General features: G+C 43.5%; 1 protein-coding gene across 2 annotated transcripts; it reads left to right on the forward strand.

Annotated features, from left to right (window-relative positions):
• LOC143401509 (tripartite motif-containing protein 26) lies at positions 1–27,418 on the forward strand. 2 transcript variants are annotated; one of them, XM_076859069.1, is made up of 8 exons: positions 1–86; positions 18,100–18,586; positions 18,742–18,837; positions 20,077–20,307; positions 23,903–23,925; positions 24,345–24,460; positions 24,702–24,734; positions 25,295–27,418. In XM_076859069.1, exons 2-8 carry the CDS (start codon positions 18,149–18,151, stop codon positions 25,972–25,974), a joined length of 1,617 nt encoding a protein of 538 aa, XP_076715184.1. In that variant the 5' UTR covers positions 1–86; positions 18,100–18,148; the 3' UTR covers positions 25,975–27,418. The 2 variants fall into 2 exon arrangements, with proteins under 2 accessions (XP_076715184.1, XP_076715183.1); XM_076859068.1 differs by lacking the exon at positions 1–86 and adding an exon at positions 644–731.

Here is a 27,418-nt window from a genome sequence, read left to right on the forward strand (position 1 = left end):
GAACCTCAGCTTTCTTTCCTGTCGGATGGGGACAGTGCCTGCCTTGCAGGAGGATATTTTACATACAGCGACTCACGTCGGAAATGGTAGTTTATTTTTGTAAATAGTCCCCTGAGAATATTTGCTTGTTAAGATTCTGTCTTGTCCTGGAAACAAACTTAGGTCACGTTGAGAACAGGGAGTCGTTTAATGGTAAGCCTTGGCGAGCGCCACTTCGTTTTAAAGCCACCGGCGACCCTGAACCCGTGCAAGGAGATCGGGAAGTGGGGGCGTCTCGGGAAGACCAGGAAGGGATTATAGCACCCGAGTCCTACACGGGTGCTTCACTGGGCCTCATAAGTTAACTCCCTAAAAGCTTGTAGCTATATCCGCAGGCATCAAACTTGGGCTGCGGATCTGACCAGTCTCTGCCCTTCCGTTTTCAGTTTCCTTTTCTCGGGCCCTGCTGCCCCACCCCCCGGCCCTGCTGCCCCACCCCCCGGCCCCTGCCTGGGGATTTGCCCGGTGATCAGTGACGTCAGGTAGACTAAAGTTCCCATTGGAAGGCGGAGTTCAGCAGGGGCCAATCCCGGGGCTGGTCGGGGAGAAATCTCGGCGGAGGGCACCGAGTAGCCGGGAGATTACGGGGCGGGGACGCGCTGTCGCGCTGGTTGCTCGAGCCTGAGTCGGACCCGGAACAGACCGGTGCGGGAGAGAAGCGACCCGGGCCCTCTATTTGTGGCTCGGGACTGGTAAGTAAGGGGCATCTGATGAGAAATGCCGTGAAACAGCAGTCTCACACACGCGCCCCAGGCTTGGGGTGACTGAATGCGGCCGCAGGGCCTTGGGACAGAACCCGGCCTGGCCGCCGGGCGGGCTGGGCAGGGGGTCGAGTTCGTTGCGTCCTCTCTGCCAACCGAATCCCTCCTGCTTGCTTGACCCTTCATTCGCCCTTCCTCGTCAGTCTTTCAAGCTTTCCTGAGTCCAGTTCAGACTCTAATCCCTTATAGTCCCCAGGGCTAGAAGTAAGCGGGACCCGGATGAAGGTCTGGTGGCTTGGAGCCGTGTAGATAGATAGCCATTCCGACTCCATGACCAAAGTTAGGTTTCCTTTCCTTTCTTCTTCTTTGGGTCGGAGTAAACCAGTTTCACCACATACACTTGGAGATGTATATTTTCCCTGTTAATTTTATCCCTGTTTAGCTTTAGGAAAAAAAGTATATTAATTTAACCTTAAGGAGTAAATAGGAGGGAAACATTTCAGAATTCCCAGTAGATTCCAGATTTTGACACCACAACCATTTGTGTATGCTTCAAAAGAGGGGAGAATGACATTCATTCGTTCATGCATGCCTGAACCTCCTGTTTAACTGTTAGCTGAAATCATAATCCCTAGCATGTTTTTTCCACAACTTTTTTTTAAAAAAAATCACGTTTTCTAAACATAGATTTTTTAAAATGTTTCAAAATTAGTTTTCTTTTTTTCGTAGACATTATTTTTTAGAGCAGTTTTAGATTTAAGAAAAAAATTGAGAAGATAGTCTAGAGCTTCCATATACCCCAAACATTTTACCCCTTAACGTCTTACATCAGTCTGGTACATTTGCTGCAAATAATGAAGCAATATTGATACATTATTGTTGACCAAAGTCCATAGTGTATTCAGATTTGCTTTTTTTGCCTGAATACTTTTCTGTTTGATGATTCCATCTGTGTTAACATATTGTATTGTTGTCATGACTCTTTGGTTGTGTCAGTTACTCAGACTTCGTTTTGATGACCTTTGATGCATTTTCCTTCTCTGTAAGAAATACGTGAAATAATTAACTTATAAAGAGAGAAAGTTTATTTTGGCTCACAGTTTTGGAGATTTCAGTCATGATTTATTGATCTCTGTTCTACTCACTTCATGGCCAGAGAAACAAAAAGAAGAGAAAGAGAGGAAGAAACTGGGGTCCCTTCTAAGGCATACCCTCCCCCCACTCATGATGTAAAGACCTTCCACTGGGCCCCTACCTCTCAAAGTTTCGACCACCTCCTGTGGTGCCAAGGGCAAGCCTTTAACACATGGACCTTTGGAGTATACCTATATATAGCCAAACTGTAGCAGATGAACATGTATATTTTAGGGTGACCCTCTGTTGGAATTTGCCTGTTGTTTTTCTCCTAAGACTGGTCTTATGGGTTATTTGGAGGAAAACCACAAAGTAGATTTCCATATTCATCACATCATTTCAAGGGTTTTATGAGGTCATCATGATTTATGACTTGATGCTGATCTTTATTACCTGACTGAGAGGTTTCTTCACTATAAAGTTACAGACTCTTATTTTCTCCCCTTTGTGTACTGTATTCTTGGAAGGAAGTCATTATGTACACTCCACAGGTAGGGAGGGGGGGTGAATGATCCTCCTCCTTGAGGGCAAGTATTTCCATATATTATTTGTAATTCTGTACAAGGGAGATTGATCTCCTCTTCCCTACTTAGTGATTTATTCAATCATTTATTTATATCATTATGGGCTCAGATATTTATTTTATGCTTTGGGTTATAATCCACTACTACTTTATTCTGTTGCATAATTGTTAGAGCTTTGGCCATTGAAATTTCTTTCAAGTTGGCTTCTCTGCTTCTCCTGTTTTAATAATGCTCTTTTGCTATTGAAAACACTTTTACTTATGTGACCTCTCTTGAACCTCAGACAGCTGGTAAACTTAGCAAAACATTTCCCCATGTTAAGAGGTAAGGAAACTGAATCCTGGGGGCAGTAGGTGACTTCTTAGATGTCACTTCCTGCAAGGGAATAACAGGCTGAACTTAGACAAGGTTCAACCACCATAAAAGACACTATAGCCGGGTGGCGCACACCTGTAATCCCAGCAGCTCTGGAGGCTGAGACAGGAGGATTTCAAGTTCAAAGCTAGCCTCAGCAATGTCCAGGCGCTAAGCAAGTCAGTGAGACCCTCTCTAAGTAAAATACAAAATAGGGCTGGGGATGTTGCTTAGTGGTCAAGTGCCCCTGAGTTCAATCCTTGTACCCCCTCCCAAAAAAAAGAAACTGCAGACCTCAGATAGAGCATCCAGGGGTGATTTCAGACTTAGACCCCCAGGATCAAAATAAAAAATACACAGAGAATGAGAAGTTGTTTTGTAAACAAAGGCTTAATTTGACTGTCATCCAAGATGAATTAGAATTTGCCAGCTTATTGACTCCCCCCATATCCCCCAAAATGTGTGTGTGTGTGTGTAGGCCCAGGAGACCTGAGTGATATTTATGGCCAAGAATATCTCTTAGTCTGCTATGAAGCAGGTTTGTAAAGTGGAAAGGGAGAGTGTGATGAAAGCTAGGGAGAATGGAGAAGTAGTGGGGCTCTGAGTCTGGTGACACATTAATTTCACAAACATTTTATAGACACTACTTTCACTACTTTGTGCCATATACTGGAAATGAAAAGATCAGTGAGACATGACCCTTGGGTTCATATTCTTATTGGGTAAGAAGAGGGGTAAAAATACAAGTATGAGGCAGTGTGATAGTATTATCATAGAAATACAGTGCGTCCAGAACTGCAGGAGGTAACTGAGGGAGGGGAACAGGAAGGAGCTCATAGATAAGGGAACCAATCCTGTTTAAGCCTTCAAGGCTGAGCTCTGCCTGAGAGAACATGTAGGAGGGCAAGGAAGAAAGTGGGGAGTTGTGAAAGGGGCTGTCTTTCCTATACACGTGGTCAGAGCATTAGGCAGGGTGAGGTAGGGTTGGTGGCTGGACTGGTAAGTTGGAACCAGATTGTGGAGTGCCTTGTGTGTCCCAATATACAGTTTTAACCTCAGCTATGAGTTTTGAAGCATGAGAATGACAAGATCCTTGTGTAAGAAGGATGATGCCCGCAGCATTTTGTAGGAGATAGACCATATTTCACCAAATATGAGAGATGCCACATTATTTTATATGCCCTTAACTGGAAAAACATTTTTCCAATTAAGTTTATGATATATCATTGAACACAACTAATATGAAATGGATGGTATGGGTGTCTCAACCTTGATGAAAAATAGTAACTCCTTTAACTGCTGGTTTAGATGTCTTTCTCCCCCTGGTTATGAATGGTTAAAATATCTCTATTTCATTAACCCATATATGTTGAGTTCATTGGCTTCATTTGTGATCTTGAAACTCTAGATATGATAAACTGGTCTTTTTCTGTCTAATAGAGAGATAGAAAAGATAGAAAGATAGGTTGGCAAAATCAGCACAAAAATATTAAGTGTTTCTGAACCAAAGATTTTAGCTATGTTTATTCTGCTTTGGTTGCTTTTATTAAGAGCAATTACTGTGTTTACGTTGCATATTAAATTTGTTGGTGTACCTGCCAAACCTTCATTTCAATTTGTTGTGTGCATGGCTTTTATATTCTCTGACCTTCATTTTTTTTTATGGGTTAGGGTTAGGATTAGTGAAGTCCAGAAAGATCAAGATTCTAGCCCTGGGCGACACAGCAGAGTTGCTGAGGCTGGGTAAAAATCCAGTTTAGCCTTAGCCTAGGACTCTACTGCAGGCCTTGGTTAGAAGGTTGGCAAAGAGTGGAAGAAGATTCTCCCTGTTTCCTCATTCAGAATTCATGGGAGCTGTGGGGAGCCACCATGATGGCTGAAAGCAAGTTGGTGATCTGTTATGTCCTAGCAGGTTTGTTCAACCCTTGAAAGCTAGCCAGAGAACTGCTCCTTGATGAGTGTCTATGTTTGTTGCAGATATATCGACTGCACAAGCTATTTGTGTATTTCAGCCTAATAACCTTTATAACTTCCTCTCTTGGATCAGACAGTATCCTGTTTTTGCAGAAGACAGACAAGTTCAAAGAAAGAAAAAATAGTTTGAGCGTAGAGCTAGCTTGAGGTACAGACTGACAGGATTTGGAAAGATGCCTTCAGGATCTGATATCCTTCAGTTCATCTTCATCTTCTTGGATAGATGAAGTCTGGCTGGGCACAAAATAACCGAGCTTCCAGGAGGCACTTGTAGGTTCAAACAGGAACTCCTTTATTGCCCGAACTCCAGCAAACGCAAGCCACCCACGCGGCCCTTCCAGGAACACCACACCACAACCGGAACTCTCTCCACCAGGACTTCCTCCGCCCTCCACCCACTCCGGGAGAACTCAACGGGTGCCAAGGCAGCAGGAGCCGCCCTATTGCAGGACAGCAGGGGTCCATATACAATTGAATACACAGCCTGTTTCAATCCAGCATCATCCAGTCACAGCAGTTATACACAGCTTAATTTAATTATCTTCTTAATGGCTCGCAGGCATCACCTCTCAACCACTCCTTCTGGTAATATGCTAGGCGCCATTCTGGCTGTGGCTCTCTACACTTGGGTTGGCTTTATTTTCAAAGAGACTAACCTTCTGATTAACAAGATTGTTTTAGTGTCTTCAAACCAAGCTTACTTCTTGAATGTTCCCAAGAAACCACCAAAATCTCCCCTCCCCAACTAAGTCTCCTTGTGACTGGCTATTGAGTAGTCTTGTTCTGCCCTGAAGCAACTAGTGGTGGGGTGTGTGTGTGTGTGTGTGTGTGTGTAACAGGCCTTAAGATTTGTCACCTTTGAACTGAGGGAGAGCTTTGTCCTAAGCACAGGATCCCCAGAAAGGAATTGAATGAAGTTACCAAAGGAAGGAAGAATGGAATCTGAGTGGGTCCCTCCCCTCCCCTCAAAGATAAACATTTATAATGCTTACTAGTTGGGTCAATGAATTCAATATCTTTTGCTGCTATAGGATTCCTATTATTGGGCTTCTCTCATGTTGTTTCTTTTCTTTTTATATTTTTACTGTTAAAAACATACACATACGATGAGATTCTATTTCTGACCACCAGATTAGCAAAAAAAAAAAAGTTGACAGTAACAGATGCTGGCATGGCTATGGAGCCCTCGAATACACCAGTACTCTCACTTTGGTAACAGTTTGGTCTGTTCTGATCAAGATGAGGATGTGTCTACTTGCAAGGGTGTTCTAGGACATGTGTGCACATATATTCATGGGACCAGTGTTTATAATTGTCCCAAACTGGAAATAAACTCAGATGGCCAGAAGTAGATGGTGTTAAAGTTTATACAACAGCACCAAAAAGTTTAAAAATCAGCTCATAGTCACATGATTGAGCCTCATCAAAATGATGTTGATTACCCCTCACCGCCAAAAAATTACATGCTGTTAATATGATTCCATTCATTTGAGGCTCAAAACCAGGAAAAAAGAAATTATACTGTTTATGAATGCATGTGTAGGTCTAAAACTAAAGAAAAGGGCAGGCACTATTATAATTTATTCCACCACAACTATTTTCTCACTTTCTTCTCCTGGTTTCCGTACCTTTTTGGAGCCAAACCTTGGATTCTGTGACCCAGTGGTGCTGTGCAACCCACTGTTCTCCCTTCTACAGGAAAAGAAGAAACCACCTTTCTCCCATCTTGCTGGAGAGAAAGGACAGAGGCTAGGACTGCTTGCATTCCTTCAGCAGACACTTAACATCCACCTTCTTTGCATCAGACATATAATTGCATGGACTTTGTCTAGTGGCTTCTTTTGGTCAGGAGGGGTCGGGGTATGTGTTGGGGATGGAACCCTGGCTAGGCAAATGTTCTACTGCTGAGCTACATCCCAAGCACCATTTTTCTTTTTTTTCTGGTATTAGGGATTGAACCCAGGGACACTTTACCAAGAAACCACCAAAATCCCCCCTCCCCAACTAAGTCTCCTTGTGACTCGCAGTTATGTAGTCATGTTCTGCCCTGAAGCAAACTAGGGGTGGGGTGTGTTGTGTGATTAACAGGCCTTAAGATTTGTCACCTTTGAACTGAAGGAGAGCTTTGATCTGCATCCTCAGTCCCTTTTATTTACTTATTTTGAGACAGGGTCTTGCTAAGTTGCTTAGAGTCTCACTGAGTTGCTGAGGCTGACCTCGAAATTGTGATCCTCCCAAATTGCTGGGATTGTAGGTGTGTGCCAGCATGGCTGGCCTAAGCAAAGGGAATAGTATTTTTAAAATATTGGGTTGGGACATGCAGTAGCACTTTAAGGTATAGAGAGGGGTTTGTTTTAGCTGTGGGTCAAGATAAATTTGGAGGCAGGGAGTGTCAGAAAATGAACTGGGGACAAGAGCTGGGCCTAGATTATCTGAGGCCTCCCAGAAGAATGGAAGGGAAGGAGTTTGACTATCCCTGGAGCACCAGAAAGCCATTGAGGGGTTTCATCCAGGGGTGTTTACATAAGCATATTGACACTTTTAACACATGGCAAGGTATGCTTAAGGGACAGAAGGAAAGCCAAAGTGGCTGGAGCATTGAAAGTAAAGGAGAGAGGAGGTTTAAGTAAATTGGACACCACTGAGAGTTTGATAATCCTCACTATTGGATCCAATTTCAGCTTTTAAAGGATCATTCAATTATATCACTAGTTATAAGCTCTGGAAGGGCAAAGACTTTGCCATTTTTGTTCTCTTCTGTAACGTCAGTGCCTGGCATATAGTAAGCACCCAGTACATAACCTGTTAGCTGTTGAGTGAATCATGACATCCTCCTTCTTAAGCCTTCAGTGGCTTCCAGAGCTGTTAGGATTAAGTCCAGTCTTAATGTGGCTTGCATAATTTGTTCCTCTTTTTTCTCCACCTTCCCTCTGCTCAAATCCAGTGGCCTGCTCTGCCCCTGCCCCTGCCCTGCACACCCCTGGCTAGTTGTCAATTCCTTGTACTCATAGCCATCCTTTCCCTCCATTCTTCTGCCTGTGAGGCTGTCACTCCACATCACTTCTAGTGGTGAGGGAGGTTTCATTCTCCACACCCCAGAGTGTGGTGTGGGGCAGTGGAAGGAGTTCTGGGCAGGGAGGTGCATCTCCCACAAGCTCTGCCACTGAGCAAGCCAAGTCAAGCCAAGGCTCTGACCCTCACATTCCTCATCTTTAAATAAAGGGGTTCAGCTAGTGTCCCAGTTCTGACTAGACATTAGAATCATCTGGGGAGTTTTTGTTTTTTACTTTTAAATACCAAAGCCAGGCCCACCTCGGACATTCTGACTCATTTGGTCTAGATATGTGTTGAAGCCTCCTCCCCAGGTGATTTTTGTGTCATCTGGGCTGCAAACCATCCCACTAGAGGATAAAGGATTCCTTCTTCTTTCATTTATTTATTTATTTTTTCTCCCCATGGTGCTAGTGATTGAACACAGGTCGTCAAGAATGCTAGGTAAGCGCCCCAAGATTACTTCTTATATTCTCAGGTGCACAGCACACAGATGACTTTTGGGAATATTATAGGCAAAAGAGAGTTTGGTTCATGAGTCAACATAAGACAAATTTCCAGTCAACAAACACCTAGAACTTCCAATTTTCTCTTAGGCAGGGTTGCCCAGTAGACTGGCTGCAAGACAAGGACACTTTAAAGCCTTGTCTCCTCTACCTCCCAGCTGGTGGCTGCCTCTGAACCCCGTGGGAATTGCTGCTGCTTGGAGCATTCTCAAAGCCTGGTCCTGGTGGTACACAGGGCCCACACTGCCTTAGGAGCACCACTATTGCTTGGCCTGTGGGAGAAAGTAAAACCCACATGGGACCACAGAAATGCACTGTCCAGGCACCAGGATCTCCTGGGGATAGCCTGGTGCTCAGTACTCAGCCACAACCAGGGTTATAAAATTTGGGTGCTTAGGGTGCAGCCAGTCCTCTAGTTTGCACATCTAGATCACACTTGCTTTTTGCCCTGAATTTTTTTTTTCTTTTTCTTTTTTAATATTTGTAGGCAGCCAAAGGAAAGTAAAAGTTTTTGCCCTGAATTCTGTTCTTTCTTGGGTTACTTGAGGTGTCTTTTGAAAGCTTGCTTCTAGGAGAATTTACTTATTTTGCATTAAGAAATGGACCTTGATCTGGGGCCCCAAAAGCCCTTAAATGAGATTCCCACAGGGCATGGACTCTAAATGTTAAGATGACAGGAAGAAGAAGCTATTATTTGGAGGCCCTGAACCTGTGGTCTGGAGGCAAGGGTGCAAACCTAGGTCCTTCAGCCTCAGATTACATATCTGGGATTAAGTGTTTTCTAGGGTACCTCTCTGTGGCTTCTAGGAACCCAAAGCAGCAGGATGCAGGGGGAAATGTGTTCGTATTAGGGTACAAGAAGCCATAGAGTCTTGAGTGAGTGTTTAGCACTTGCAGGAGCAGAAGCTGGCTGCTGTTAAGAAGCACAGGGCTAGAGTTCTGACCCCTTTCCTTTGGAACTGGGCCCAGGCACAGGTGGAAGCAAAGAGTGCCAATATCTGCCCACAAGGTGTGGACATTGACAGCAATGCTTTCCTCAGCTAGGTTTTAGTTCATAGTTTCCACATGCTGAAATGTACTGCCAGGAATTAATGTCAGCTCCTGCCAGTCTGTTGATATATGTAGATTAGATATCTACGTGTAAGACAGAAATGGATTATGGAGAAAGGGGAACTCAGCCAAAGGTAGAAAGTGTCCTCAGTTCTGCCCATGAAGAGGGTGCTAGGAAGTTGCAGACCTTAGTTTTTGAAGCATCATCTTCTTTTGGTAGAATTGCATCTGGCTTGTAGCTTATTGAAGGGATATAAGAATGCTCCCACAGAAGTAATATGTGACCTCAGGTACAAAGTAATTCATGAAGTGACTTCCTTGGGATTTAAAATTGTTTTATGAGTAAAGGGAATGGAGGTAGACCACATTTGCTCTGAGTTGTGTTGTTTTATTTTTCTGGCTGTACTCTTTTTTATGGTCTGCCCAAGATCCAAGGTGTAAAAGGGAGAGTAAAGGTTTTTGCCTCTTATTGTGGAAATTTGTGGAGATAATCAGAGAGAATATGCTGAAGGCACAATGATAAAAAGGTCAAAACCATAGAGGAATGTGGTGGTTGAGGGAAGAGTTTTTGGAGAGGATGATTATACACAGGATCTGACAGAACTGGGCATGGGGAAAAAAGAAAAGCTTTTCTGGTTTGCCCATGTCTGTCATACCCAACCTCATTTCCTCTAGTTATGAAATATTGAGATCCTCTTTCCATCACTGAAAAGGAAAAACTGCTATCCAACAGGACTACCTTATGTAAAGCATGCAATAGTGATGGCTAGGGTACTTTCAGTCAGTATCAGCAGAATATGTGTCCCTTTTCTTCTGTCAGCACTACTCAACTCACAAAGCCTTCAATGTAGATGACCTCATCAGAGCATCCTAACAAAGGAGCTGGCATTAGACCCCATTTTACAGTGTGCTTGGGTTGGGGAAAGAGTGTGATGAACTGGGCTAAGGTATTGGCAACAAACACTGCTTTCTAACCCTAATGTTCTTGGACAGGTTGCTAAATCCATTGAGCCTCAGTTTTCTCAGAAGAGGATCCTGAACATGAAATATTGTTCAGATGTATAATTGGCAGATACCCTTGCCCAGTAGTTGTCACCTGGTTATTTGGTCCCAGAGCCCAAACTTGAACCTGCATTGTTCAAACCTGGGGTCTTATTTGTAAGTATTTAGCAGTACCACAGTCTTTCAGTATACATGCAGATAGAGTCTGTACAACCAAGCAGTGAGATTTGTGTCCGTCATCTTTTCAGTACTGTGATAAAATATCTGAGAAAATAAACTTAAAAGTAGGAAAGGTTTTTGTTGTTGTTGTTTTTTTTCTTCACAGTTCAGAGATTTCAGTCCATGGTTGCTGTATTGGTCAGCTTGTTTGCCTCTGGGACCAAAAGATAATTTTAAAAGAACAATTTTAAAGAAGGAAAAGTTTATTTGGGGCTCACAATTTCAGAGGTCTCTGTCCATAGATGACCAGCTCTATTGCTCTGTGCCTGAGGTAAGGCAGAACATCATAGCCGATGGCTGTGGTGGAGGAATGTAGCTCAGGACATGACAGTTAGGAAGCAGAGAGAGAAACTCCACTCACCAGAGACAAAATGTATACCCCAAAGTCATGCCCCCAATGACCCACCTCTTCCAGCTACATCCTATCCTGCCTATGGTTACCTCCTAGTTAGTCCCTATCAGCAGATTAATGTGCTGATTAGGTTACAACTCATAACCCAATAATTTCACCTCTAAATTTTCTTGCATTTTCTCATCCATGAGCTTTTGGGGAACACTCATATCTAAATCATACCAGTTTGGCTGGCTCCATTTTTTTTCTGGGCTTCTTAGGCAATACATCATGGTGGAAGGGGGAGTATGGTGGATCAGACCTGCTCACCTCATGGCAGGAGAAAGAAAGAGGGAGAGGGAGGGCTCAGGGACAGGATATAGTCCCCAAGGGCACATCCTCAAAGACTAGCTCCCTTCAATTAGGGACATTAGCTCTGAGTTGTTTTGTTTTGTTTTCCTGGCTGTACCGTTTTCCTGGCTCAACTTCTACCTCCTACAGTTTCCACTACCTCCCCATAGTGCCACCAGCTGAGAACCAAGCCTCTAATACATGAGCTTTTGGGGACATTCCAGATTTAAATGTAACAGGATTGAAAACGAGAGTGGATCTGTTTCATTTGTCTAGTTAGGGCAGACTCTGGAAGAAGAAAAAAAAAGTTCTATACAATTAACATTGTCTTCAATTCCATTGAATCCCTTTGTTTGTTCAGCACATGTGTGTTGAGCTTCAGCAAGGTTTCAGGCACTTTTATCTCTATTGCAATGATTTAAATATTTTTGTTAGTTTCAGCTAGAGGCTGGGTGTGGTGGCTCATGCCTGTAATTCTAGCAACTTGGGAGTCTGAGGCAGGAGGATTGCAAGTTCAAGGCCAGTCCAAGAGAGTTAGTGAAGCCCTAAGCAACATAGTAATACCCTTTCTCAAAATAGAAAGAGCTGGAGATATGACTTAGTGATAGAGTGTCCTTAGGTTCAATCCCCATTGCCAAAAAAAGAATGTGATCGAATCTATAGACTCTTCCCCCAGAATATTTTTCTTTTTACTTTGTTTTGTTGAGCCATTTCAAATTGAGGGTTTTTTATGTTTGTTTGTTTGCTTGCTTGCTTTTTGTAATCTAGGCCATTAGATTACAAGTGTATGTGACTGCACCTGGCTCAAATTAAGTTTCAGTCATGCCACTCTGAATTCTGAAGAATCCATGGCCAAGAAATATAATATTCCTATTCATGATCTCAATAAATCCCATTAAGGAAATAATCACCCAAATTATTTTCAAATTAGTCCCCCCAAATTTTTATAGCTTAAAAAATTGCAACACAAAAACAGGATCCACTCATGGTTTGTTTTTTTGTTTTTGTTTTTGTTTTTTTGGTTTTTTTGGGGTTTTTTTGCATTTAGTTTTTACTTCTCTTCTATGACATTGACTTTAATAGACCAGGCCATTTGTCTTGTGGAATGTCCCACATTCTGGATTTGTCTGTTTCCTCTTGGTGTGGTTTAACTTCACTATCAGCACTTTTTCTGTGGTGACATACTACAGTGATCTTTTATCCTTCATATTTTCTCTAAAACTGGAAGTCAAATCTAAAATCTTGATTGGATTCATTCATGTTGAACATTTTTGGCAAGAAATCTCTATAGGTAATGCTGTATAGTCATATGATGCTTTATTGGGAAGCATATGCCAGTTTGCCTCATCTGTTAGTGATACTGTATTTGGTTACTTGATTAAGAAGATCACTAGATTTCTCCCTTATTAAGAAACATTAGTTCCAGGTGTGGTGACACACACCTGTAATCCTAGCAACTCCAGAGACTGAGATAGGAGGGTTATAAATTTGAGGCCAGCCTCAGCAATATAGTAATACCTTGTCTCAAAAATATAAAAAATGAACAGGGCTGGTGATGCAATGCAGTGGTAGAGTGCCCCTGGGTTCAATCCTCAGTACCAGGAGTGGAGGGCACATTAAGAAATAATCTATTCAGTGTACTTTGGCACCATGGGGACTATTCTGTCCCCACAAATCTTTCATCTGTGGTTTTAGCATTTATTGATGATACTTGTGTTGTTATAATGGCAGATGTTCTTTCTTTTTCTGTCCTTAACTTTCTTTTCTTTTTTGTCCTAGGAATTGAACCCATTGGCCTCATGCATGTTATGCATGCTCTTACCACTAGACTATACTCCCAGCCCCAAATGGTGTCTAATTCTATTATGTTTCCTCTACTTATTAATGTTTTTCTATAATCCTTAGGCAGTTTTATTTATCTAGTACAATGATTTTTATATAGTTTCAAGACATTTGAAGATCCCCTGAAGCCCAGTATGGAGCCTGGCTAAGTGACAGTACCTGTCCTGGTGGTGACTACCATATTTTATGTGGAGGGGAGCTATAGCTAAGCTCTTAATAGTCCTTTTTGTCTTCCAGTAAATTGCAAAGTAAATTCTCATCCCCAAAGATGACACTTTCTTTTCCCCAACAACAACCATCCAAAAAAACCTCAGCTTTAAAACTTCCAAGCCATTCAACAAAGTAGCGTGAGAAAGGGCTCCAAAGCCCACAAGAATTACCCATACCACTTCCTTTTCTTCTTTCCAAGTTCTTTACAGTGTGTCCCCACTGGAAGAATGCCTGGCAGGCTATTTCCTCAAAAGTAAGAGCAGGCAACTCAGCATTTCTACTAGCCTTACTGATATCCTAGAGGAACTTGATGACACCTTCATTTGCCAGTTGAATGCCTTGATCCCTTCATTTGAGCTGTGAACATGCATGTTTTTTCACACTCATTACATCTCTTAAAGTCACACATTTTAAGTCCATGAGTGCTTCCAGTTGGGATTTATTACCACAGTATAATCATCCCTTACATTTGTATAGTACTTTACAAAGCACTCGTTATGTATTACAGTCACTATATTATAATCCTGTTTTGTTTTCTCTTTAGTCTTATAGAATCAGGCCCTTATTTCTATGTATTTAGTGTCACTGTTGACTAAGGCCACTGGACTCTGTTGTGATAGACTTTGATTGCACATAGCAATAATAGTATTGATTTGCCTGTGGTTTTAGTTGCTGCATTCTACTTGCTTACCTTTGTCTCCTGTTGGCTGGCTTCCCGGCCACTATCCTAGTTGCCATCCATGGATCTACAGCAGAGCTACTTCCCTACTCCTGTCCCACACCAGGAAGACTTTGTTTACTGTAACTCTGGAGCACACTTGGCACCCTAGTTGGTTCTGCTCATTTATTCTCTTGCTGCTGCATTCAGTCTCAGCTCTCTTTGTGGTTTGAATACTCTGGTTTGAGGAACCAGGGGTCTGGGTTCTTTCCTAGATTTCCTTTTGTGTACCAGGCTTATGCTTAGTACTTTGAACACATTTTTTTCATATTCTGTGTTTCATTTAACTAAGAATGAATGAAGTTACCCTAGAATGGTAGTAAGGAGGATAAAATGCTAGAGGTCACCTGGTCCAATCCCCTAGTTTTACTTCTGAGGAAATAAACATGCCCAGGCTTCTTTCAGTTGTATCATACCACAGAAGTTTTAAAAACCCTTGGAGGTAAGCATTACTCTCCCCAGATAAACTGAGGCCTGGAGTACTTAGATGACTTCTGTGATGTTGTCACAGAGTCAGAGGCAGAAGGCAGCTGTTGAGTCAAATGTGCTGAATCTTGTCACCTCTGACAAGAACAACCAGGCCTGCTTGACCAGGAGATTCACAGTTGAGAATGAATCTAATACAGCCAGGCTGTGCTCTGCTGACAGACCGAGTTTAGAGTCCGGCTGCCTCCAGGACTGAACCAAGGCCAAACCCTAGAATAGCCTTCAGAAACACATGCAGAGGGAGACATTACACTCAAACTTTTTGCTCTTTTGTTTTTTTTTGTTTTGGTACTGGGAATTAAACCCAAAGGAACTCTACCAGTGAGCTATATCTGAGGTATATCCCCAAACTTTTTTTTTCCAGATTACATTTTTTATTAGAATATTATAATTAAACATTGTATTTGTGTACCTTTTGACAAAATTATGCATATAAGGAATTTTATTTCAATCCCCATTTCTCCCTCTCCCTTTATCCCTCCATCTCTACTGTTCTTCTTTTCACTCCTTTATTTATTTTTGATTGGTACTTTCTACATATACATGAAGGAGAAATTCCCTTTGGTGCATTTATATATCTATATATAATGTGATTCTGTTAGATTCTTAATATATTTTTTCCCTGCCCCTTCCTTTCTTCCTCCCTCTCATTCTTCTATTTCTGCTTCACTGATCTTCCCCGGATCTTTATGTTATCTGATCCCCTGCCCAACTCCTTTCTTTCCCTTGTTTTGTTTTAGCTTCCACATATGAGAGAAAACATTCAACCCATTCTCTTATTTCACTTAGCATGATTTTTCTCCATTTCCATCCATTTACCGGCAAATACCATTATCATTCTCCTTTGTGGCTGAGTGAAACTTCATTGGGTATATAGCACATTCTCTTGATTCATTTATCTATTGACAGGCATCTGGATTTATTCCATAATTTGGCTATTGTGAATTGTGCTGCTGTAAACACTGAGGTGACTGTGTTGCTATAGAATGTTGATTTTAGTTCTTTTGGATAAATACCAAGGAGGATAGCAGCTGGGTCATGTAGTGGTTCCATTCCTAATTTTTTGAGGAATCTCTACACTGCTTTTCCAAAGTGACTAATTTGCAGTCCAATCAACAATATGTGAGTGTACTTTTCCCACATCCTTGCCAGTATTTATTATTTATTTTCTTGATAATTGCTTTTCTGATGAGTGAGATGAAATCTTAGTAGTTTTTATTTGCATTTCCCTGATTGTTAAAGATGTTGACAATTTTTTCATACATTTGATGGCCATTTATGGTTCATCTTTTGAGAAATTTCTGTTTGGTTCTTTTGCCCATTTACTGATTTTTTTTTTTTTTTTTTTTTTTGCATTGGGTTTTTTGAATTCTTTATATATTCTGGATATTGGTCCCCGGTCAGAGGAGTTGCTAGGAGAGATTTTTTTTTCCCATTTCATAGACTCTCTCTTTACACTCTTAATTATTTTCTTTGCTGTATAGAAGTTTTTTAGACTGATGACATCCCATTTATAGATTCTTAGTTTTAGTTCTTGAGCTTTAGTTGTCTTGAGGAAGTTGGTACCTGCACGTATATGGTAGAGTGTTAACCCTGTGTTTTCTTATAGCATTTGCAAGTTTTCTGGTTTAATTCCTAAGTCTTTGGTCCATTTTGATTTGACTTTTGTGCAGGGTTAAAAATAGGGTTCTAATTTCATTCTTCTACATGTAAATATCCAGTTTTCTGAAAGAATTAACATTTTAATCTCTCAGAGGACAGTCTCCAACTTCCCAGACTCACTCAAAATTGGCCTTCTTGATCTTGATCCGACCTGACTTGATTTATCTATCTACACTGATAGCCTGTCTAATTCTGGCTTCAATAGTTTGACTTCTTCTTTTCCTGTTTGTATCTCTTTAATTTCATTCTCTTGCCTGGTTGCTCTGGCTAGAGTTTGAAAACTGTATTGTAGAGTGAATACCCTTATCTTATTCTTGATTTTAGAGGAAAATCTTTTAGTTTCTCTCCATTTGGTATGATGTTGGCTTTGAGTTTGACATATATAGCCTCTATAATGTTGAGGTAAGTTCTTTCTGTCCCTAATTTCTTCAGTGTTTTTAACATGAATCATTGCTGTATTTTATCAAAAGGCCATTTTTACTTGTATTGATATGATCATATGGTTCTTGTTCTTCTGTTTACATGGATAATTACATTTATTGACTAGTGTATGTTGAACCAGCCTTGCACCCCTGGGATGAAGCCCACTTGATCAAGGTGGATTATCTTCTTATAGTGTTTTTGAATGGAGTTTGATAATATTAAGGATTTTTGTATCTGTGTTCATCAGGAGGTTGGGCTGTAGTTTTTGTTTTCCTAGATGTGTCTTTGTCTGGTTTTGTTATAAAGGTTATATTGGCTTTATAGATTGTATTTAGGAGTGTCCCTTCCTTTAAATTTCATGGAATAATTTGAAACTGATGTTAATTCTTTTTTAAAGGTTCGTAAATCTCAGATGAGAATCCTGGGCTTTTCTTTGTTGGTAGGCTTTTAATTGCTATTTTGATTTCATTACGTGATATTGTTCTATTTATGTTTTCTATATCTACCTGATTCAACTTGGGCAGGCCATATATGTCTAGAAATTTGTCACTGTCTTCCAGATTTTATAGTTTTTTTGGAGTCTAAATTTTCAAAATAGTTTCCAGTGATCCTCTAGATTTCAGAAGTTTCTGTGAGCTTATTTGTTTGCAGAATCGACTCTTTGCTGACCCTATGTATTATTTTTTGCTCTCAATTTTATTAATTTAGCTCTGATTTTTAAATTTCCTATCTTCTACTGATTTGGGGGTTTGGTTTGTTCTAACAAGTCTAGGCCTTGAGGTGGAACATAAGCTTATTTGAGATCTCTATTTTTTTTTTTTTTAATTAGGCACTCGATGCAAAAAGTTTTCCTTTTAGTACTGCTTTGTTATTCCCAACCCTTTTTATTTTTTATTTTGAGACAGGGTCTTGCTCCATCACTCAGGCTGGCCTCAAACTTGCCATCAGCCTTTTGAGTTGCTGGGATTATAGGTGTGCACCGCTGTGCCCAGCAGTGCTCAGACTCTTGATGCTCCCTGATGCTTCTTGAGTTTTGTAGGGAACCTCAGTGTTCTTAATCCTTTTGAAACCTAGAGGAACAAAGAAAAGAATCTCTTCATTTGGTTAGGACCTTGTGGACAGATGTGCAGTCTGTGCACTGCCTAACATAGAAAATACCATGTACAGGGTAGACATTATAGATTTATGTTCATTATGGCCATTTTCCAGCAGATAATGGTTGATTATTCTATTAGTTGATGCATTAGAGCACCTTTCCAACAGATGAAGAGAATACACACTAAGGCAGTACTATTTTCTCAGTAGCAAGGTTCAGGCTAGTGGCAGCCCTGCTCTTCACTCTCTGAAGAGTTTTCTCATGTATAAAATGAGTTGGACTAGATTGATAAGATCCATTTTGACACTGAATGAGTCGTGTAAGGGCTGATGATATTAATTGTAAATGCTGTAGTCACAGCCCTTTGCAGGGTGCCACCCCTGCCCCTCTGCTCTGCCTACCCTTAACTCCTGTCTGTTTTTTAAGGAGGAGATACCCTACCAGTGAACTGAGACTACACTGAGCTAAGGGCACTATGGCCACATCAGCCCCTCTGCGGAGCCTCGAGGAGGAGGTAACCTGCTCTATCTGCCTCGATTACCTGCGGGACCCTGTGACCATTGACTGTGGCCATGTCTTCTGCCGCAGCTGTACCACAGATGTCCGGCCCATCTCTGGTGGACGTCCTGTCTGCCCGCTCTGTAAGAAGCCTTTTAAGAAGGAAAACATCCGACCTGTGTGGCAATTGGCTAGCCTGGTGGAGAACATTGAGCGGCTGAAAGTGGATAAGGGCAGGCAGCCTGGAGAAGTGGCCCGGGAACAGCAGGACACAAAGTTATGTGAGCGGCATCAGGAGAAGCTGCACTACTATTGTGAGGATGATGGGAAGCTGCTATGTGTGATGTGCAGGGAATCACGGGAGCACCGGCCGCACACAGCTGTCCTGGTGGAGAAGGCCGCCCAGCCCCACAGGGTAAGCCCTCCTCACTCGGGAAGTACCCTCTGTCTTCCTTGGGATGCTTCACAATACACACCTCCAGAGGCAAGGCCTGGCTAAAACCCCTCTGGTGGGTTCTTACTGGCCCAGCCCAGAGCACCCATCTGTCTTCACTGCTTGTTTCTCCATAGGAAAAAATTCTGAACCACTTGAGTACCCTCAGGAGAGACAGAGACAAGATTCAGGGCTTTCAGGAGAAGGGAGAAGCTGATATTCTGGCTGCATTGGTGAGTGGGCCTTTAGGAAGCCATGAGCTAGTCATCTATGTGGGGCTGGATGGGGAGGACAAAGTTGATGGCATTGAGGGGGTGTGGGAGTAGCTCAGGAGGGTGGGCATTGTGCTAGCAGGGGCAGGCCTGGGCAGTAGCCCAAGCTCCATATGTATGCACCAGCTGTGTGCTTCAGACTTTGGACTTGCTTCTCATCTCAAGGTGAGCAGTTTGTCTGGATATCAACCAGGGTCCCTGCCCTCCTCATGACTCTCACCTTAGCTGCAGGGCACATGTTGGCAACTGTGGCCTTCTGCCAGGGAACTAAGGAAGACCTAACTTGCTTCATTCTCCTTTTCAAGGAACAGAGGAGAGATGTGATTTCCTGAGAGTGAAAGGCAGCCAAGAGGGCTTGGGAGGAGAGAGCTGGCTGCCGGGTAGGAGCTGAGAAGGAAGGGGTGAAGAAGGCTGAAGCTGTCTAGGGAGGCCCAGTAGGTGGCTAGTGGATACAAAACTGGTAGCACTTTAGAGGTGGGTCAGGAGGGAAAAAGCTGACAAGATGGTTCCATTTTTCTGGGGGATTGTATGTACTGGGAAAGTAGACAGTAGAAGAATGTTGGGGCAGGACCAATAGCAGGTGACTAGGCCCTGGGAGACGGAGAAAGTAAACCTGAAGATAGCCCAGGTCAAAGGACCATCTGAGGGCCCCAGTATGCATGGATACCTGTAGCCCAACCCATGCCAGCAGGGGGACTAAGGACTCCAACCAGACCCCAGTCCAGCCTCAGCAGGAAAGGACATGGTCCCTGAGCAAACATTCTGTTTTCACTGAGGAACCATGATATAGTCCTGCATGACAAGGAGGGGATGCACGTAGACCTGTTATACATTATGTTAAGATTCTGAAGGAAGGACTGAGCAGGCTTGATGATATTAATCAAGCAAAAGCAACACACAGAGATTTTGTCCAAGAAGGAGAAATGTGTTAGCTCATGAGTAGGACATACAGGAACAGATAGTGGAATCAGTTCTGGTTGTGGTAGCAGAGTGAACTGGATTGATTTACTAGTCAGGTCTTTTGAGAATATTAGGGTAGACCAGAGCACTTAATAGCTTCTCTCATCTCAAGGGTTGTAGAGTTTACAAAGGGGAGTAATGAGGGGGAAAAGCTAGCCAGTGCACCTCTAATGCTGAGTCCTGGAGGTATTCTACATCCCAAGATGGAGGTGTCAGCCTTTTCCCTTTCTTCCCCTGCAGAAGAAGCTGCAGGAGCAGAGGCAGTACATTGTTGCAGAGTTCAAGCAGGGCCACCAGTTCCTGAAGAAGCGGGAGCAGCATCTGTTGGACCAGCTGGCCACCCTAGAGCAGTTGCTCACAGAGGGTAGGGAGAAGTTCAAGACCCGGGGCGTCGGGGAGCTTGCCCGACTGGCTCTGGTCATATCTGAGCTGGAGGGCAAGGCACGGCAGCCAGCTGCAGAACTCATGCAGGTGAGTGACCTCACAGGGCAGGGAGCTGGGAGACTGAGGGTGTGTCCCGGCCTGCCTCTACAGCATAGGACCATGGGAGAATTGCTTTCTTTGGTGCCTCAGTTTTCTACCTGAAAACTGCACCTCATCCGAAACATGGGAATAGTAATCATATCCTCCCGTCTTATTCCAAGGGTTATGTGAACATAAAGTGAGATAACTGACATGGTGTCACTTCAAATAATAAATAGTTTACAAAGAGTATCTAAATAGTTAAAAAGTGTGCTATAGAAGTGGAAGACAGGGTTATCAAGATCATCATTACCATGCTCATCACTACCCCCTGGAGCCCTCCTTGTGATAAGTTATCAGTAGATACTTGTTTGGTGACAGCTTAATGTGGTTTTGGGATGAAGAGTTGGTTCGTGGCTGGGGTAGCTGAGGTAGTACTGAACAGCAGCTCTTGTCATGGACCCATAGTGTCTGGGAGGGATAGGCAACTGGGGGAGGGAGACATAGATAATGAATTATCCTCAGAAAATAAGGAGAAGAGCAGGTGAGGTGCCTAGGGATGCTTCCTGGAGGGGGTGGCTTTGATTCTGAGAGTAGATTGTCAGATTAAAATGATTCCACATCGCCTTCCTCCTGGTACTTCTCAGAGAAGTCGCTACCCTGACTCAGTAGCCTTTGGAGGGACAGAGGGCTCCATCTTTCCATCCTAATTAGCCAGGAAAGGAGCCATCTCGTGGTTTCCCCCCTCTTGCATGGTTTAGGATGACTGGGCCTGTCTGTCAGCAATGGAACCACCAGGAACTCTAGGATAATGGGATAGCCCAGTAGCAAAGCAAGTTCCCCCATGTGTGCCAGCCCAGGCAGCATAAAGAGATGGCCTCTTACTGCCTCTCCCTGCTGTGGATTTGGACATACAAAAGAGGACTGGCAAGGACTTCGCTCTTCTAATTCAGCCTCTACTGGCAAAATCACTGAGGTCTAGTATATAGAAGGAATTTATGCCAGGCCATGGGGCAGGTCAGGATTAGGGTTGAATTCAAGCCTGGATGTTCTGACTTCCAGGTTCTCTGCTCTTGTTCTTTTCTCTCATTTTGTCCAAATATGTGTCTGGCCCCCTCCTTTCCTCCAGATGTCATTCTGTTCCCTCTGATTTCTTTTTTGCAGGCTCTTTGGGTCACTTGTTCCCCCTCTTCTTCCCCTTCAGGGATGCACATCCTTTCTTCCCCTAGCCACCCACACCACATGTAGATACTTGGTTGCCAGTGTTACAGAGAGAGACCCAGGGCTGAGGGCGCTAGTAGGGCTAAGGGCGCTACTAGGATAAAACCTGATCCATCCCAGGAGTTGCCTCAAGGCAAAGGCACTGCTTTCACTGATTCAGAGCTTTTTTTTTTTTTTTTTTTTTTTTTTTTTTTTAGAGAGAGAGAGAGAGAATTTTTAATTTTTTTTTTTTTTTTTTTTTTTTTTTAGTTTTTGGCGGACACAACATCTTTGTTTGTATGTGGTGCTGAGGATCGAACCCAGGCCGCACACATGCCAGGCGAGCGTGCCACCGCTTGAGCCACATCCCCAGCCCCGATTCAGAGCTTTCTGAAATTCTCCTTGCCATGGGTCAGGGGACCAGGAGAAAGGGGATGTCTGCTTAAAACCAGCACATGAAATATTGGCACTGGTGGGATTTTTTGTGTGTTCAGGTTTGGTTTGACTGCAAGGAAACTGAATAACTAATTCCTTAATTATTGTTAGTATTTTCCCAGAGATTATTTGACTATTAAGGGACAGCAAGAAAGAGAACCAAAGCAGGGTCCAGAAGTCTGATAGAGAAGCACAGGTGAGAAGGATCAGTAGCAGGATAAAGTACATGAAACCTCAGAGACCTTTGATAAAGGGAATGGAAGCGGAAAGAGTCCCTGGGCTGGGAGAATCAAGAAGATAGTAAAGGGTCAGGGGAATAGAACCCCAGTGTCCCAGAGGGACACTGACCTCCTCCCAGTCTGGCCCACAGTGGATCTTGCATAGAAAGTTTGCACCTCTGCTTCTCCCACTGTTGGTCACTGACTATATCCATGAAGACCCTTGCAAGTACTCTCTGAAAATAACCAGATAGTCTAAGGAAGCCAGCTTGTTCCCTCTCCATTCCCATTTACTACTCTCTTCTCCATAGCATATATCACTTACTAACATAATATGATATTTGTTGCTTCTTATCTGCTCCCCCTGCTAGGATGTCAGCTCTACACAGGTAGGGATTTGTGTCTCTTTCTTTTTTATTGCTGTCTCCTAAGCTTCTAGAACAGTGCCTGATATATAGGAAGCACTGAATAAAGATTTGTGGAATAGATGAAGGAAAGCAAAAATCAAATAATACAAAGTACTATGGAGGCTTTAAACTCACAGAAGAGGATCTAAACAGCGTTTCACAAGGACCCCACCCCTACTCACTCTATCCCACCACCAGTCTTTTCCTCATACAGACAGCACCACTTTCTTCCCTGCTGCTCAAGCCATGGCTTGTCCTCAGTTATCCTTGCCTGTTTTAATCCCTTGAGTCTATCTCCAGAACATTCCTGGAATGTGCACCTTCTGTCTCCACTGCCACCTCCCTAGTTCAGGCTGTCTTCCTCCCTCTCTGGTCTACAGCAGCACCTCCCAGCTGACCGTCCCGTATCACATTGCTACCCTTACTGCATTCTCCTCAGGGCAGCTAAGTGATTGGTCGCTTAGGGTTTGGGCCAGTTGCTGTACAGTAGCTCAAATAAAACAGAAGTTTATTTCTATGAGGGTCTATAGAGGTATCCATGAGGTCATCCAGGAGACTGGATTTCTTCCATCTGGTTGTTGCACCAGCTTCTAGTGATGTTGTCCTTAGCAATGTGGTGAAAGTTGGGTTCATCACCACCGTGTTGAAATTTAGTCAGGAAGAAAAGAGAAACTGAAAGAAATTTTCTTTCTTTCTTTTTTTTTTTTTAAAGGACTTCACCCAGAAATCATAGTCATTACTTTCTTTCATATCCCATTGACTGGAACTTAGTCATATGACTATACATGGTTATAGGAAATCTGGGAAATGTAGTTTTCAGGATAGCTATATGCCCATCTGTAACTCAGTGGGTTCTGTTGCTAAAATGAAGACGACACAGTGGGTCCTGAGAGACACTTTGCAGTCTCAGCTGCATGTAAAGCAGATCACATATGTCATCCTTTTGCTTGAACCCCTTTCCACTGTACGTTGAAGAAATTCATACTCCTACCACCTATATCCATCCCTGCATGATCTGGCCCTGCCTCCTTTTCCAAGCCCTTTCCCATTTTTTTCTTACCAATCATGTGGCTAACACTTTCTTGTTCTTCATACCCTAGCTCGTGTGTTTCCTTGGAGAGGTTAGCCCTGCCATCCACTAGTCGCTTCTGTCATTGTGATTATTTTGTTTGTTATCTTGTTTTATCCACTGCTTCCACTACAGTATCAGTTCCATAAGGAAGGGGCCACATTGGTTTTATTTACTGAAGTGCCCCCTCCTCTAATGCAGTACTAATTACATGGGAATGCAATCTTATTTGACTCACATTGGTGCTTATGTTTTTTTTTTTTTTTTCCTTCCAGGATACCAGAGACTTTGTGAATAGGTAAGATTTTTCTTTCTGTATTGTACCTCATTCCCCTGTACCTGTGTCCCCTCCCTTCTTCTTTGTCCTGTTCCATGTGAACCAGTGAGGAGTGATCAACCTGATGGTCTTGTGGGAAACAAGAGCATGACCTGGAGGACTAGAGATTCCTTTCCCCTGAGCATGTCTCTGAGTAATTCCAGCTTCTTGTAATCACTGTCCTTGTAGAAACCTAACTTAGACAGAAGCCCTCGTATGTGGAATCTGCTGATGGACTTAAGTCCTGACTTAGGTAGTATCTCTGGGCCTCTGTTTTTGTGTCTCTTGATTGGAGACACAAAATAATCTGACCTTTCCTGCCCCTTTCATAATTGTCATGAAGATTAGGAGAAAAGTAAGAAGAGCCAAATCACAGGTTGTCATGCCTGTTATCTTCTCAGGTATCCACGGAAGAAATTCTGGATTGGGAAGCCCATCACTCACATAGTTAAAAGAAAGACTGGAGAATTCTCAGATAAACTTCTCTCTTTGCAGCGAGGCCTGAGGCAATTCCAAGGTAAGTGTTGAGGAGAACATCAGGGTAGGAATCATGAGGGGCCACCACATAGAGAGAGCCCTTGGCTTCTCCCCATCATAATCTCAACCTCCCTCTTTTGAGGGCCTCCTGATTGTTTTCACTTTTATTCTTAGGGTCTCGGGGATGGAGCTATATCACAAAATTAGTACCAGCCAAGTAAGAAATGGACCCATACATTTGCTAGACTTGAAGGTCATCACTATTTTTTTTTCCTCCCCAGGAAAGCTGCTGAGAGACTTGGAATATAAGACTGGTGAGTTGAGTGTATAAAGAGTTTTCCCAGATTCATCTCAGTTAAAGGAAACTCCCCCTACAGAAATTTTGGCTGCCGCCTGTCAGCCCAGGTAGCCCCCCTAATTTCCCAGCTGTAGTCTTGAAGCCCCATTCTCCTTGCATTTTCTGGCCAATCTTCTACTCTTTAGTCTGCCTTAGGGCCTCTGCTTGGTGTTGGAATGCTCCTCTGCCCTATGTTAATCTGTCCTCACAAGTATTACCACCAGTCTTTTCCCTGTGACTAAGTTTCTTCTTGTCTGCCTGACCACGTGGTCCTGTATTTGGAGCAAATAGCAATGGTGGCTCAAGGTCAGAGGCCATCCCTGCCAAGGTCAATGCTATGCTCCCTCTCAGCCCTGCTGCCAGGTTGCGCACTGCATACTTCTAAGGGATACTTAGAGCAAGATGTCAGTAGCAACCCTTGGATTATGTAGTGTGGCAGCCTTTCCATGGATACCATCAAGACCCCTTCAGTTATGCAGTGCGGTAGCCCTTTTCACCTTGCCACTTACACTGTAACTTCTTCCCTTGTCCCCACAGTAAGTGTCACCCTGGACCCACAATCAGCCAGTGGGTACCTGCAGCCATCAGAGGACTGGAAGAGTGTGACCTACACCAGCCTGTACCAGAGTGTCTACCAGCACCCCCAGCAGTTTGACTGTGAGCCAGGAGTGCTAGGCAGTAAGGGTTTCACCTGGGGCAAGGTGTACTGGGAAGTGGAGATAGAGAGGGAGGGCTGGTCAGAGGATGAAGAGGAGGGGGACGAGGAGGAAGAGGGGGAAGAGGAAGAGGAGGAAGAAGAAGCTGGCTATGGGGATGGATATGATTGGGAGACAGATGAAGATGAAGAATCACTAGGGGACGAAGAAGAGGAGGAGGAGGAAGAAGAGGAGGAAGTTCTGGAAAGCTGCATGGTGGGGGTGGCCAGAGACTCTGTGAAGAGGAAGGGAGACCTCTCCCTGCGGCCAGAGGATGGGGTGTGGGCGCTGCGCCTCTCTTCCTCAAGCATCTGGGCCAACACCAGCCCTGAGACCGAGCTCTTCCCAGCACTGCGGCCCCGGAGAGTGGGCATTGCCCTGGATTATGAAGGGGGCACCGTGACTTTCACCAATGCAGAGTCACAGGAACTCATTTATACCTTCTCTGCCACTTTCACTGGGCGCCTCGTCCCCTTCTTATGGCTCAAGTGGCCAGGAACACGCCTCTTGCTGAGACCCTGAGCCTAACACCTGTTCTCAGCCCCACACCCATGGATGTGTCACTTCTCTGAGATCGCAGGACTCTGATAGGGGAGGTGCCTGGCCAGAGCACCTGGAGCAGGGCAGAGGAGGAACCCCATGGCCACTGCCACGCACCTACCCATCACAGTGGCCCTCAAGACTTCACTCAGTGCTGTCACTCTGTCTGTAATGCCCTCATCAGGCTCTTCTGCCTCTTGCTGATTTCCTGTGGGACCTTCTGACCCTGAAGTCCTTGAGGGCTCCCTTTCTCCTTTTTAACTATCCTATGCTCTTATCTTTGTGCTCTCTTTGTTGAATAAGGGGCCAAGGAAGGATTTTCTGGTCCAATATGGCATCCTATGCCAGCTAGTCTTGGGAGGGACCATCATTTACACCTGAGACCCATTTTGTTGCCCTCAAACTCCTTAGGTTTCCCTTGCCAAAATTCACTCAGCTGTCTACCTTCCCTGGCATTTTAAACAAACCTGCTCCCACCTTAGCTCAGATTTAAACATACATGAAAATGCTAGAAATAAACTGAAAAAACACAGAGACTTCCCAGGCCATTTAGGTTGGCTGCATGGAATGCTGGTAGGAATTATGTTCTCTCAGAAGGTTCAGGACAAAGTCCTTTAAAATCAAGCTGGGTGTATGAGGTTTCCATAGCTAATAGGTAGGACGCCCAGAGCCTTGGGGGAAGGCTTTGGGATAACAACTGTGATAACAAGAAATCAACTGTGTGGATTGGTCCTTATAAGGGGGATTTTTTTTTTTTTTAAAGATCTGAAACATCTTGTTCTTGATTCCTATATCTAAGAACACCAGAGAAGATGCCCAAGACAGCAAATCCTCCCCTGCTAAGGGGACTCTCATCATTTTTTCCAGGGTGTTAGGCTTCTATCATTGGCCCTTCAAGAGTTCAAGCTCAATTCTCTAGAGTGGAGGGGAAGACAAAAGCTGTGAGGAAAGGGAAGGAAAATAGGAGTCCACATCAAGCCTTTTAGATCCTCGTGTCAGGGAAGAGATCAAGGTATCTCCTCACTGCCTGTGAATCCAACCCTTGGTCCAAATGCCCCTAGTTCCCACAGGTTAACACAAGCTCACTGCTCTAGCCAAAGTGTTGTCCCAGTTTTTGTCCTTACCAATTTAAGTGTTCCACCAGTCCCCTGCTCACCCAAGCATTGATTCCTCCCCTCTGGAGGATTGATTGCTCCCTTCCACTCTGGTTCTCAGTGGTCTCTTAGCCACCATATTGTCCCAGAGTGGCCTACTTTGTATGTATCACATGCTGCCTGAGTCACATGTACATCTTATTTCTGTATCTAGTTTGTAAACTCCTGAAGGGTGGATATCATCCCTTAATACTTCTCTTATAGTCTCCATGGCACCTAGTGCCGTGCTGGGCACAGAGTAGGTGCTCAATAAAGACTTGTTGAATGAACAA

This window comes from Callospermophilus lateralis, chromosome 6 (genome assembly GCF_048772815.1).
Source record: "Callospermophilus lateralis isolate mCalLat2 chromosome 6, mCalLat2.hap1, whole genome shotgun sequence".
NCBI lineage: Eukaryota > Metazoa > Chordata > Mammalia > Rodentia > Sciuridae > Callospermophilus > Callospermophilus lateralis.

Excerpts from the sequence above, each read along its gene's own strand:
- LOC143401509 (XM_076859069.1), top strand. The coding sequence starts at position 18,149 with ATGGCCACATCAGCCCCTCTGCGGAGCCTCGAGGAGGAGGTAACCTGC. Across the intron at positions 18,838-20,076 it reads CTGATATTCTGGCTGCATTG|AAGAAGCTGCAGGAGCAGAG; the intron begins GTGAGTGGGCCT and ends CTTCCCCTGCAG. Across the intron at positions 23,926-24,344 it reads ACCAGAGACTTTGTGAATAG|GTATCCACGGAAGAAATTCT; the intron begins GTAAGATTTTTC and ends TTATCTTCTCAG.